At 40.9% G+C, this 14,322-nt stretch overlaps 1 protein-coding gene and 1 pseudogene across 1 annotated transcript in view; both read right to left on the reverse strand.

Annotated features, from left to right (window-relative positions):
- PAPSS1 (3'-phosphoadenosine 5'-phosphosulfate synthase 1) overlaps positions 1 to 14,322 on the reverse strand; it is a 46,570-nt gene that overhangs the window by 17,924 nt on the left and 14,324 nt on the right. Inside the window, exons 2-4 of the mRNA XM_049631000.1 lie at positions 14,162 to 14,276; positions 7,098 to 7,333; positions 3,761 to 3,899 (exon numbers count right to left, since the gene is read on the reverse strand). Of these exons, the coding sequence (XP_049486957.1) occupies positions 3,761 to 3,899; positions 7,098 to 7,333; positions 14,162 to 14,276 (490 nt within the window). The remainder of the gene's footprint in view (positions 1 to 3,760; positions 3,900 to 7,097; positions 7,334 to 14,161; positions 14,277 to 14,322) is intronic.
- Positions 7,340 to 8,956, reverse strand: LOC125923007 (cytochrome b-c1 complex subunit 7-like; annotated as a pseudogene).

Genomic DNA, 14,322 nt, shown 5'->3' on the forward strand with positions numbered 1-14,322 from the left:
ATCAGTTTATGTGTCAACCACTATTTAGATTTCCCCTTTAAATATGTTACCATGTAATTGCCAAAGAGAAAGAATACAGGATGATTCCCAAGAATGGGCTAGCTGAGCTGAAGATATGTTGTTCCTATCTTATACCCTTGACATGACCCCCTACAGAAGTCATTTAAGGCTTGTCTGCCTTGAAGTGCTTAGGTCAACCTTGGGGTTAAAATGGTAAACATTACTTCAAAATCATTACTATTGGGGCACCTGGGTGGCTCAGTCGGTTGAGCATCCGACTTCGGCTCAGGTCATGATCTCACAGCTCGTGAGTTTGAGCCTCGCGTCAGGTTCTGTGCTGACTGCTCAGAGCCTGGAGCCTGCTTCGGATTCTGTGTCTCCCTCTCTCTCTGCCCCTCCCCCATTCATGCTCTGTCTCTCCCTCACAAAAATAAACATTAAAAAAAAAAAGTTAAAATCATTACTATTGACAGCCTCTTCTCTGCTGCCATGCCAACCACCCCACTGCGGCATATTCAATAAACCTCTATCTCCTTAAAAAAAAATAACTAAAATAAAATATAATAAAGTAAAATAAAACAAAACAAAACAAAATAAAATAAAATAAATTACTATTAAGAGGTGCAGTCACCAAAAGAGTTCTAAAATGTAATAGACAAGTCCACAGCCCACTTGTTCTCTTCTATTTCATGTTTCCAAGTATCACATGAAGACCTGAATCCAAGAAGAGATTTCTGCATTACCAATATTCCTAATAGTATTTAGTGGTGAGTCACAATAGAATAGCTAGGGAAAAATAATTCTCATTAAAACACTAGTTCTTAAATTTTTTTTTTCTTTTTTTTCAACGTTTTTTATTTATTTTTGGGACAGAGAGAGACAGAGCATGAACGGGGGAGGGGCAGAGAGAGAGGGAGACACAGAATCGGAAACAGGCTCCAGGCTCCGAGCCATCAGCCCAGAGCCTGACGCGGGGCTCGAACTCACAGACCGCGAGATCGTGACCTGGCTGAAGTCGGACGCTTAACCAACTGCGCCACCCAGGCGCCCCAAAACACTAGTTCTTAAGCTCTAATTCTCAAATGCAGCTAAACAATGCAATCACCAGGTCCCACCTGCATTAGATTCTGATTTGGCCTTGGCACAGGATTTTTAAAAGTTCACTCAAATAATGCTATTGTGCAGCAAAGCCTGAAAACCACTATGTTAGAAGATTTGGCTTATTTTAAAAGCCCAAGAATTCTCTTTCTAGCTAATTTATCCCATAAATGATTACAATAAATGTATGCTTAAGCAAAACATTTATATTTAAGTAAATAACAACTACTTGAGCAGTAATCATGAAAATAATCATTAGAATGGCTGACACAGGGATAGTTATAGTGTCACAAAAAGCCCTCTAAAAGCCTGAGGTCTGCTGAATGTATACAATCTCTTCTGTCCTTGAACATTTACCATCACAGCTCTGAAACAGCATTTACCATTCTGACAATGAGTAAACGGTTTTTAATTTTTTTTTTTAACATTTATTTATTTTTGAGACAGAGAGAGACACAGCATAAACGGGGGAGGGTCAGAGAGAGGGAGACACAGAATCTGAAACAGGCTCCAGGCTCTGAGCTGTCAGCACAGAGCCTGACACGGGGCTCGAACTCACGAACTGTGAGATCGTGACCTGAGCCGAAGTCGGACGCTTAACCGACTGAGCCACCCAGGCACCCCAGTACACGGTTTTTAAATACTAACAACTCCAGGGGTGCCCGGGTGGCTTGGTTGGTTGATCATCCACCTCTTGATTTCAGCTCAGGTCATGATCTCAGAGTCACGGGATGGAGCCCCATGTCAGGCTCCACGCCGAGCATGGAGGCTGAGATATTCTCTCTCTCTCTCCCTCTCTCTCTCTCTCTCTCTCTCTCTCTCTCTCTCCCCCCCTCTCCCCCTCTCCCCCACTCATGCGTGGGGCTCTAAATAAATACATACATACATGTGTACATACATACAACTCTACAATCGGGACTCTAACACATATATTTTAATCTAAGGAACATTTTATTAATGTCTACCCAGAGGAATAGACAGAAAACAGTCAAGAAAGTAAATAAGTAACATAGAGAAAACTAAACTACTACAAACACACTCCCAAATATAGAATGCAAATTACAAATAACTCAAGGTATTTTGCATGTGGTCTTACTCATCTTTGCATCTCAGCAGCAAACACACAGCTTGCAAACAGGAAGCATTGAGCAATGTGTGTTGAACATCCAATTTCCGCTCCATCTTCTAATCTATTCAATAAGCATTTACTATGTGTGTAACTCTAATGATACAAAAATATTCAAGATGTTATCCCTGTTCAAAAGTAGTTTACTCCAGCCAGAGACAAATCTACCTCCCTCACCAATCCATCCTTGCAAAAACAAAGCCAACTAAAATTAAAATAAGATTTAGATTTCAAGATCCCAGACACATCATTTTGCTTCTCTTTGCCAAATCTGTATTTTGAGAAACTGAAGTGAAAAGTGGCCATCGACAGAGACAGGCGGACACAGATGATGAAGAGCTGAACTGGTTTCCCTCCTAATGTCGTCAGTTATTCAGGTCAGGCAACCTGTTCTCTTTGAGTCAAGAAAGCACAGGCTTCATGGGTGAAACTGAGTTTCCCTGGTGGCACAACTGAATGCCAGCCTTGCCTAAGGAATCAGGTTTCACCACAGCAGGTGGAACTTGCCCCACACTTGCCCCAACTGGTTAAGCATCCCCAGGCCCAAATGTAGAAGAGCCCAGAATAACAGCATAGTCCTTCCTGTTCCACCTTTTGCTATGCAGAACCAGAAGCTGAGTGACAAAATCTTGAATTCACAGAGCTCCTGTGATAGTCCCAGGCTATTATACTCCCTGTTGGGAAGGCAGCAGTTACCTGCATGAATCACTGATCCCTACACAGCGCTGAGTAATCAATCCCTGGCACGTCCTCTGTTGTTAACAATAATAGAACAGAACTAATGTTAAACAATACCTAGAAGATTAATATAATTGGTATCAAATGTCACATCAGACAGGTTCTAAATGTCTCCTATGTCCAAATGTTCATCGTAGCTGTAACTCTAGGAGCAAAGCATAAAAATTTTTAAAATCAAGGTATCTTCATTTTGATGGAATCAGAGATATATTAATTCAACCTAATTCAACAAATGTACACCGAATGAATAAGGGACCATTCCACACCATGATATAAATAAGAACAAGGCACTGGTTTTGCTTTCAAAATGTTTACAATTCCCATGATCTATGGAATTTCCTTCATTTTCACCAGAACAAAAAGCAGAAGTGGCAGCAGCTAGCAATTGCTATGCAGTCTAATGCACCTAATTATACCAAGTAGGTTTCCAACAGCCCCAGAAGTCCCAACCTTCTAAAACTCTGTCTTGGGAGAAGGATTCCAACCTGACCAACCATTCCCACTGAGTAGTACACACAGTGCCAGGTACTACTGGTAGGCTTCAGAGACACAAGAGCGTAGTATTAAGGCCCACTTCTTCTTCTCAAGGAGCTCCAAGTTGTTTGAATATTCCCAATCTCTTAGCAAAGACGATCAGTCTCAGATATGGCAAGATAAAGTATGCAAAGGGGCGCCTGGCTGGCTCAGTCAGTAGAACATGCAGCCCTTGATCTCGGGGTTGCATCTGAACCCCACACTGGGTGTAGAGATTATTTAAAAATAAAGTCTTAAAAAAAATGCAAGCAAAGGGAAACTTACCTTTAATTTCTCCAGCCCGTGCTTTTTTGTAGAGTCCTTTAACATCCCTCTGTTCACAAACATGCAGAGGAGCATCAACAAATACTTCAAAAAACGGTAAACTTGCACCCTCATGAATTTGCCTTGCATTGTTGCGATCCTTAGAAAAAAGATGTAGAGAAACATAATAAAAGGTGCTCATACGAATCAAAGGTACTATAAACGATCAAGGATGAATAAAAGTGCTTTATCAGCTGAGGCAGTGGAAAATTAAATATTAGACAAAACTTAATTTATATTTTTAAATATAAACAAAAAAATTTAACCCAAGAAACTATTTCTTCATAACAATTTTAAAATTTGATATTCTAAAAATCCAAGATATTGGGGAGTTCCAGGAGGGAAAACAACGGATGCCCTGTAAAAACTTTCACCTAAGTTTTACGGAGAACCACAGTCAAAGCCCAGCCTGAATGCAGGTGCCATCGGGCCTCTCATAACATGTTCAATCTTAGCCTGAGTCTGAGTCCATTCAGAGTCCTCAAGGTGGTTTATCTCCTTGCCAAATACAAGGTCTTGCGACCACTTCTCATCTCTAGCACTCCCAAACCTTTACTTTTCTGTCCTGCCCTGAACCCCCCAACTCTCTGGTAATCACCTTCATTGTTCCACCCTGTCCTCCGGAACGGTTTCCTTTCTAAGTCAACCTCTTCTTTCTGTCTAAGCTAAACTGTTTCCCCCTTAAGATCCGCTCATCTTTCCATACTCAAGGCCAACTCCACGTTCCTATTCTGGACACAAGCAGTGCCAACATTTCCAAAGTCAGCCCTGCAACTCCCGCCACTCTATCCCCACACAGCTCATTTTACCATTCACATTTCTTATGGCCCCTACTTCCACTGTCACTACTCTCCTCTTCCGCATCTTCAAAATGAAGATCCGCAGGCACGAATGCTCTCAACCTCCTCTCAGCCATATAAATGTATCCACATGCCCAGCAACCTTTGTCTCCCTCACTCCTGCTACTCCTTCCTCCCTTTGAATTCCAGAACCACCCCTCTAATGGACCTTCCTCAATCCATTTCCCCCCTCCGTCTGAAATCCTCCTCTTCCTTCTCTGCCAGCTTTTTCCCCTGGCAACAAGTCACTTATCCATTAAAAACAAGTGAACTGTGGGGGCATTTGGGTGGCACAGTCGGTTGAGCGTCCAACTTCGGCTCAGGTTATGATCTCACAGTTGGGTGTTCAAGCCCCACACCCGGCTTGCTGCTGTTAGCAGGGAGCCTGCTTCAGATCCTCTCTCCTCCTCCTCTCTCCTTCTCTGCCCCTTCCCTGCTTGGGCTCTCTCGTGCGTATGCGCGCACGATCTCTCTCATATAAACGTTTGAAAAAAAAGTGAACTAGGGCGCCTGGGTGGCTCAGTAAGTTGAGTGTTTGACTCTTGATTTCAGCTCAGGTCATGAGCTCACAGTTTGTGGGTTCATAAGCACAGTCCAAACCTCACTCTCTGTGCTTTTAGAAGTGAGAGCAACAAATTTCACTCCGTACTATGGAAACAAGGGGGCCAAAAAGCAGATCAGTACATACTTTTAGAAATCCAGCTGACAGCTCTCCAAATCACGTTACTTTCTCCTCTTCTAAGAGTTGCAAAGATTTCCAGAATGTACAAGAATATCAGTTGTTACATTACGATGAAACTGTTTATATCAAGGATTCAAGAACTCAAACAACTATCATTCTCTTACACACTTCATGATCCAGTATACTTTAAACGGATGTATTGATGCTGATCCCAATGTTTCAGGCAAATGAAAAGTACTTAGTCCTCACAGGACCCTTTAGGACTCCTGCCATGGTTCAGTTAAGTGAATCTTTACAATTAACACTCCATCTGATACTTACCTGTAACTCTTACAGTTCATGTTTTATTTTGGCTTTAAAAAAAAAGTCTATGTAACCATCCAAATTCATGATACAACACTAGAATTGTGCTATTATTTATTATATTTACTCAATACTTAGTACACACCAGGCACCATGCTGAAAGCTTTGAACGCATGATTTACCTAATCCTCAGAACAACACTGGGAGGTAGGCGTTATCTGAGCTTAGGAAGGTCAACTCAACCGGCCAAGGTCATAACAGGCAGAGGTGAGATTCCAACCCATTGTTTCTGGCTCCAAAGTCCCTGCTTTTAACCACATAGTAATTCACCTGCTCTTTCACATCTGTACTATGCTGTCATTTAACAAACACTAAATATCTACTATATTCCAGAAGCTGGGCTTGGCATCAAGATTATAAAGATAAATAAGATGTAGTTTCAGCCTTCAAGGAACCAGTGGGGGTTAGAGGCAATAAAGCATGGTGAGTAAGAATATGGATTCCAATGACATTGTCTGGGTGCCTTGCTCTACCATGTACAGCGACCCTGGGTAATTTACACCTTTTTCCTCATCTCTGCCTTCTTCATTGGGTGATAAGAACTACATGAGTTCATTCATGGTATACAGCTGGTGTTTAATAAATGTTAGCTATTATTTTCATTACTACTCTGTCTTCTTCATTGGGTGACAAGAACTACGTGAGTTCATTCATGGTATACAGCTGGCGTTTAATAAATGTTAGCTGCTATTATTTTCATTACTACCACCACCACCACCACCATCACCACTACAATTGCTGCCACTGTTAGCACCACCAACCAATGAACTGGCATTTGTAATAAAACAAAGGGTTAGGGCACAATAAGGGCACCAAAGGCTGAGGGAGAAAGGGAAGGCACTCAGGAGGAGGAGATGCCTAACCTGAGCCTGAAAGCATGAACAGGAGTCAACTGATGGCGAGAAGAGAAGGACTGATCGAAGGAGAAGAGTGCCTTCCAGGTGGGGAAACAAAAATCTCACGTAAGAAATGACATGATTTTTTAAGAGAACTACAAAACAGTGAATTAGTGCTAAAATAAGAGGAGGAATGTGATGAAAGAGGAGAGTGCTTCTGTCTGTGAGCAAAGAAGCCATGGTCAGGCACATGTTAAGAAACTTAAGACTTTCCCTGGGTGTCTGACACACATTGAGTATTCATTATACATTTATTGAGTTGAAAAGTCAAGCTTGAAAAAATGTGGCCACTGGCTTGAGGTCAACAAGTTTGGTTATACTTTGGGAGGCAGGGGCAGTCATAACAGGTTTTATTAAAAAGGAATTTACTCAGAAAGTCCCAGCACAAAAGTGTTGTAGGTTGATTATTTTAATTTGAATTTAGCTTCGAAGCATACGTGAGCGTTTCAATTACTTGTTTTGCCTGAGGCCATCTCACTCGATGATGTCAGAACAGCAATGGTACAAAAGCCACATACCTGAGTATAAGGGGATATAAAACTTGTGATGCACACTAAGCCAGCATCTGCAAACAGCTTAGCAACTTCTGCAATGCGTCGAACATTCTCTTCTCTGTCTTCAGGACTAAAGCCAAGATTTTTATTGAGGCCTTGACGGATGTTGTCACCATCCAAAGTGTAGCATGGGATACCGTGGCAAACCAAGTACTCCTCCAGAGCCATGCTCACTGTGGTCTTTCCTGCTCCAGACAAGCCTAAAATCGAATAGTCCAAGCACATTTCATATGCAATGTTAGGAGACCACTTAGTAACAAAGAATTTAAATCACTGGCTTCATAACACTCATTACACATAGCAATCCCTCAGTAACATTTATCCCACATTTCTCTACAAGATTTAGATCTTAGCTAGAAAAACATCTATAGTTTAAAGTAAGCATTTATATTTTTTAAATAAATACATTCACGTAAAGTAGTACATTTGCAGTTCAAATAGTTCTAAATTGTACACTTCAGCTTTACCCAACTTCTTTGTTTTTTGGGTTTTTTTTTTTTTTAACTTTTTTTAATGCTTTATTTATTCTTGAGAGACAGGGACAAAGCGTGAGCAGGGGAAGGTCAGAGAGAGAGGGAGACTCAGAATCTGAAGCAGGCTCCAAGCTCCGAACTGTCAGCACAGAGCCTGACATGGGGTTCGAACTCACGAACTACAAGACCATGACCTGAGCTGAAGTCAGACACTTAACCGACTGAGCCACCTAGGTGCCCCTGGTTTATCCAACTTCTAAAAAAATGTTTCAGGGCAGCTACAACCACCAACTTAAACTCCGCGATTATTTCTTTGCCCATTCGTCTCTTTTCTTTCCCAAATAACTTCTTTCAGATATGGTGCAAAGTAAAATTTATCCTGCTCATATTTTGTCCACTGCTCTTTAGGCAAGATACGCAGCCTTATGGTCAGGTCCACTGCTCTCTGAATGCCAAACAAGCTGTCATTATACAGGTTCTCAGGAAGCTTTATGGCCTCTTTCACATCATCATGTTCATAAATGGTAACACTTCGCATTAACCCCAGTTTATTGAACCCTGCAGCATTGTAACACCATTTTCAAATACCCTCTGGCCACCGGCCTGACGCGCAACAGCAGGCCTGCTGACCATTTTACCCAAGACTGCAACGCTGTATACTCAAGTATTTGTTTTTAATAATTCCTGTCTGTGCCCAAAGGCATCCTACAAATCACTCCGTTTCAGATATGCACTTTGTCCTCCTGTTAACACTACTCCAGAGCTGCATGCCAACTTAAAAACTGAGTTACATGCCCAAATTATTTCTGGTGAGGGAAGAAAAAGGACAAATGAAGCTATCTCTATATCCTAGGATCAATACCTCTCATAGACAACCATAGATAAAAGTATCTGGGAGTCCAATTTAAATTAACCTTGAAAGAATATCCTCATTTCAACTCACCTTCCTATACCAATGATGTTTATTCACTAAACAACAAGAAGGAAAAGGAAAGCATACATTCATGCAGAAACACGTGCCATCTTGCTGAGTATGTAATTACAGAATTCATAACTAAGGTGGTTACGAGGCAAGAGATAATCATGAATGGATTCCCTTGAAAGACATTATGAAGGTACAATTGATATGTTAAGAGAATCAATGGTGTTGAGGCACCTGGGTGGCTCAGACGGTTAAGTGTCTGACTTCAGCTCAGGTCATGATTTCACGGTTCATGAGTCAGGCTCTGTGCTGACAGCTCAGAGCCTGGACCCTGCCTGGGATTCTTTCTTTGCCCTTCTCTCACATGTGCGCCCATGCATGTGGTCTCTCTCTCTCTCAAAATAAATAAATAAACTAAAAAAAAAAAAAAAAAAAAAAAAAAGGATTAATAGCATTAGTTGCTTTATACATTAAAAACCTGTATTAGTTTTATATTAAAAAATTGTATTAAATAAAATAAATAATATTAAATATTAAAATTAAATATTAAAAATTAAATATTATTAAATAAATAAAATTAAATTAAAATTGTATTAATGAGCATAGCAGATATTTTCCAAGGATGCCCACAACAGCATTTCCGACCCTGCAAACTATCCGACAATGTGACATCGCCACAGTCACGTCAATAGGCAGAGTCTAACTCTCTACTCTTGACTCTGGGCTGGCCTTAGGACTCACCTGTTGCCAAAAGGATGTAGTGAAAACGACAATGTGTGACTTCTGAGGCTGGGTCAGAAAATGCTACCTGGACACTCCATTGGAGAGAAGCCCACTATTAATACCCTGAGGCGACCATGCTCAAGAGATCACTAGCAAATGTTTCAGCCAGCTAAGCTCCCGGCTGACAAGCGGCATCAAGTGAGTTCGTGATCACGGACGCCAGCCAGGTGAGCCTTCAGAGAACTGCAACCAAGCCAGACATCAGGGCAAACCGCCCAGCTGAGCCCTCCGGAAGTCCTTACCCACAAAATGGGAAGTGAATTAAAATGGTTGTTTTACACCACTAGATCTTGGCTAATCTCTTACACAGAGACAATAACTAGAAAAAAGAGATGGAGACGGGGAGGAACAGGAAAAACAGTTTTCTGTTTTTTATTGTTTTTAACCACCAGTTGGACACTAAGCATCAGAAAGAAAAAAAAAAACCTGGAAACCAGAAATCTTAGACTTTTTATACAAAACAACCTAAGTCATAATAAAAGTACCTATTTATACACACATATGTATATTTATTATACACACACACACACACACACATACATACATATACATAGTTTGAAACAAAGTAAGAAAAGACTACTGAAAATTTTAGTTACTGACACAGGAAGTTTCGTTGAGATTACAGTGAACACAGACAAAAAGCTAAAGCAGTTAGAGAAAATTAGCAGATAATTACAAGACAGATAATCCAAAACTTAGATAAGGAAAATGTGTATACCCGAAGAAAAGAAACCAAATGTACGAGATTGAATAATCCCCCACCTCCAATTCATACACATCTGGAACCTCAGAATGGGACCTTAGTGGTAAATAGGGTTTTTGTGGATGTAATTAAAACGAGGTCATACAGTACCAGGATGGGAACTAAATCCAGCGACTGGTGTCACTGTGACAGGGCCATGTGAAGACGAAAGCAGGAGACAGAGCACTGCATCTACAAACCAAAGAAGGCCAAGGACTGCCAGCAACCTCCGGCAGCTAGGAGAGAGGCCTGCAGCACACTCTCCCTCAGGGTCTCCAGAAGGAACCAACCCTACCAAAACATTCATCTCAGATTCCCAGCCTCCAGAATGGTGAGAGAATAAATTTCCGCTGTTGGAAGCCTCCCTGTTGTTTTGATGTGATCTGTTAGAATTAGGATGGAGAGAATTAGGGCTAAGACCCCTTCTAGGTTATTGGAGATGGATCCGAGAATTCCATATGCGAACAGGAAACATCACTCAGGCTTAATGTGTGGTGGAGTACTTAGGAGGTTGGCAGAGGTGTAGTTGTCTGGGTCTCCTAGTACACCAGCCCTGGTAAACTAGTACACCTACCAACGTAGAAATATAAAAGAAAGTTTATCTGGAGTACAATCTGAGAAAAAGCAAACTATGTTCCAGGAAAATGACAACCCACTCAATACCCCAACAGATCCTGATTAAGCTACTGAATTGTGAGAAGAAGAAAGAAATCTTTACTTCCGGGGCACCTGGGTGGCTCAGTCAGTTTTAGCAGCCAACTTTGGCTCAGGTCATGATCTTGGGGTTCTTGAGTTCGAGCCCCACACTGGGCTCACTGCTATCAGCACAGTGCCGCTTCAAATCCCGTCCCCCTCTCTATCTGCCCCTCCCCCACTGTGCACTTTCTCAAAAAGAAAAAAAAAAACAGAAAAAGAAATCTTTACTTCCATTTCCAAAAATATTGTCAAAAAAAAAAAAAAAAACAGCAAAGGCTATAGAAGATTTGACAACATAATTAACAAGCTTGATCTAATGAGCATATCTAAAAACATTGCACGTATCGGGGGAATAGATGTTCTTTTCAAAAAAAATTTTTTTAAGTTTACTTATTTTTGAGAGACAGGGAAAGACAGGGCATGAGCAGAGGAGGAGCAGAGAGAGAGGGAGGCACAGAATCTGAAGCAGGCTCCAGGCTCTGAGCTGTCAGCACAGAGCCTGACATGGGGCTCAAACTCAGACTGTGAGATCACGACCTGAGCCGAAGTTGGACACTTAACCAACTTAGCCACACAGGCACCCTGATGTTCTCTTCAAATATATATTTATGAAAACTGATTACATACTAGACCATAAAGCAAGCACCAAAAAATCTGATAAACAGTATTTATAAGCATCATTAGTGGTAAGATAAAGGGAATGTACCACACTCAAGAAAAGGATTACCCAATATTCTAAAGATCAATTTTCCCCAAATTGACTTTTAGATACAATGGAATCCCAAACTAAATCCCTATCAAATTTTAGAGTTAAACCAATCACAAAGTTTATACAATAAAGCAAAGAGCCCCCCTGCCCCACCACCAAAAAACAGTCAAGATAGTCCTGATGAAGAATAAGGTAAGAGGACTTATTCCACTGGATTTCAAGACTTATAAATATATAGTAAGATAGTGTGGCAATCACAGAGGAACAGACCAGAAGAATAGATCAGAGAGCCCAGAAACAAATTCACACCTAGGTGGAAACCTGACATAACACAGTTGGCACTGAGGGGGAAAAAAAAAAAAGGATGCCCCTTCATCAATGTATGCTGTTGAGACAACTGATTATCCGCATGGAAAAAAAAGAAAATAGACCCCTCCCTCACATACACACAAAAAATCAACTACAGATGGATAAAGGGCCTAAATGAGAAAGGCAAAACTGCTAAAAGAAAATATAGGAAAAGAAACAATTTTTCAGGCTTCCAGATGAAAAAGGAAACCTCCTAAAAAGAAAAAAAAAAAAAAAATCAAATTAGTCTCACACTTCTTCACATCATTTAATACCAGATTAAAATGGAGTAATGCTTTAAGAATTCCAAAACACAGTATGAACCAAATATATATTTTATCTAGCCAAATCATCGTAAAAGACAGGCAGACATTCTCAAACATAAGAAGTCAGGAAATTCAGGGCTGCCTGGGTGGCTCAGTCAGTTAAGCATCTGACGTCAGCTCAGGTCATGATCTCACGGTTCCAGAATTTGAGCCCAATGTCCAGCTCTGCACTGACAGCTCGGAGCCTGCTTCAGATTGTCTCTCTCCCTCTCTCTGCCCCTCCCCCACTCACACATGTGCGCACACTCTCTCCTCCTCTCTCAAAAATAAACATTAAAAAAAAAAAAGAAATCTCAGGGAATTCAAAATCCAATGGAGGACTATCTTACAGAAACAACAACAGAACACAAACACTTAAAACTAGACCCAAACAGGGGCACCTGGGTGGCTCAGTCGGTTAAGCGGCCGACTTCGGCTCAGGTCATGATCTTGCGGTCCGTGAGTTCGAGCCCCGCGTCAGGCTCTGTGCTGACAGCTCAGAGCCTGGAGCCTATTTCAGATTCTGTGTCTCCCTCTCTCTGACCCTCCCCCATTCATGCTCTGTCTCTCTCTGTCTCAAAAATAAATAAACGTTAAAAAAAAAAAAAATTAAAAAAAAAAAAAAAAAAAACTAGACCCAAAGAGAGAGCTCATGAGTGGACACACCATAATAAAAGGACTGATGATGAACTGGTGGATAGAGAATCAACTTACTTACAGAGCTCAAACAAAAAACAATCATGAAAATTTAAGATTTGAGAACAGAATGTGTTATGAACGTAGACAATGGAAAAGTAACAATTTAACAACCTGAACTTAAGAATGAGGAGATGAGAAGAATGTGAGGACAGGGTCTTCTTTCCTACAGAAACAATTAGACTTGTCTACAATTGAAGCATATAATTAAAAACACACACACAGGGGGCGCCTGGGTGGCTCAGTAGGTTGAGCATCCCACTTCGGCTCAGGTCATGATCTCGCGGTTCGTGGGTTCGAGCCCCACATCGGGCTCTGTGCTCAGAGCCTGGAGCCTGGTTCAGATTCTGTGTCTCCCTTTCTCTCTGCCCCTCCCCTGCTCATGCACTCACACTCTCTCTCTCTCTCTCAAAAATAAATAAACATGAAAAAAAATTTTTAAAAAACGTATACACACAGAATTTCACCCATCAGCAAAAATTTTAAGGATTGGTAGTATCCATGTTGATGAAAAGACACTTGGAAATGGACCCTCTCCCACACTGTTGGTAGGGGAGTAAATAGGTATAAAATTTTGGTGGTTAATTTTAAATACAATTAAATATTTTTAAATTAAATTTAATTTACAATTAAATACAAAATTTTAAATACAATTACTAGAAGTGAAAGAATCCGTCATTCTTATATGTTTATTTTTGAGATAGCACAAGTAGGGGAGGAGCAGAGAGAAAGCGACAGAGGATCTGAAGGAGGCTCAGTGCTGACAGCAGTGAGCCCAATGTGGGGCTTGAACTCACGAACCACAAGATCATGACCCGAGCCTAAGTCAGGTGCTCAACCGACTGAGCCACCCAGGTGCCCCAAGAATCCATCATTCGTAAAGCCACCTCCAAAATCTAGATCAACTGACCCTCTCACCAGCCCGCACTGGCTAACCCGAAGGGAGACTCTGGGAGAACCAATGAAAAAACCAATCGAGGCCAAAGCAAAAATTCTTTTTTGTGAAAGTCTTTATCACTGTTTCTCTTCATATCGTTTACATCATTAGCTTCTTGAAGGCAGAATCCAGGTCTTGGTGCATACAAAAATGTATAGAATATAACATAGCTATTAACTAGAAAGTAGTTTTAAGATGCATTCTGGTTTCCCCCTTTACTTCAATAGCAATTCTGTAAAGAACAAAAGGAATTACCAAAAGGAAATAGGTTATAATTAAGCAACGCTACCAGGTACATGCAGTGATGTTCCAGACACACAAATATCTCAAAATTTAAATAAATACCCTTAATCCTTGTTCAAGACTGTCTATAAACACTGCTTTTGAAATTAACTGGTTTATTTCTCTTGATCTTACCTGTCAGCCAAACTGTGCAGCCACGAAAACCACCTCTGGTCCCCACGACCTGACCTCTCTTGTTCCTGCTGACATGGTGAGCTTGATAGGTGACATTAGTTGCTCTCTGCATCCCCTGGAAAAATTAAAAAAAAAAAAAAAAAAAAAAAAAAAAAAATTTT

Source organism: Panthera uncia, chromosome B1, assembly GCF_023721935.1.
Source record: "Panthera uncia isolate 11264 chromosome B1, Puncia_PCG_1.0, whole genome shotgun sequence".
Classification (NCBI taxonomy): domain Eukaryota; kingdom Metazoa; phylum Chordata; class Mammalia; order Carnivora; family Felidae; genus Panthera; species Panthera uncia.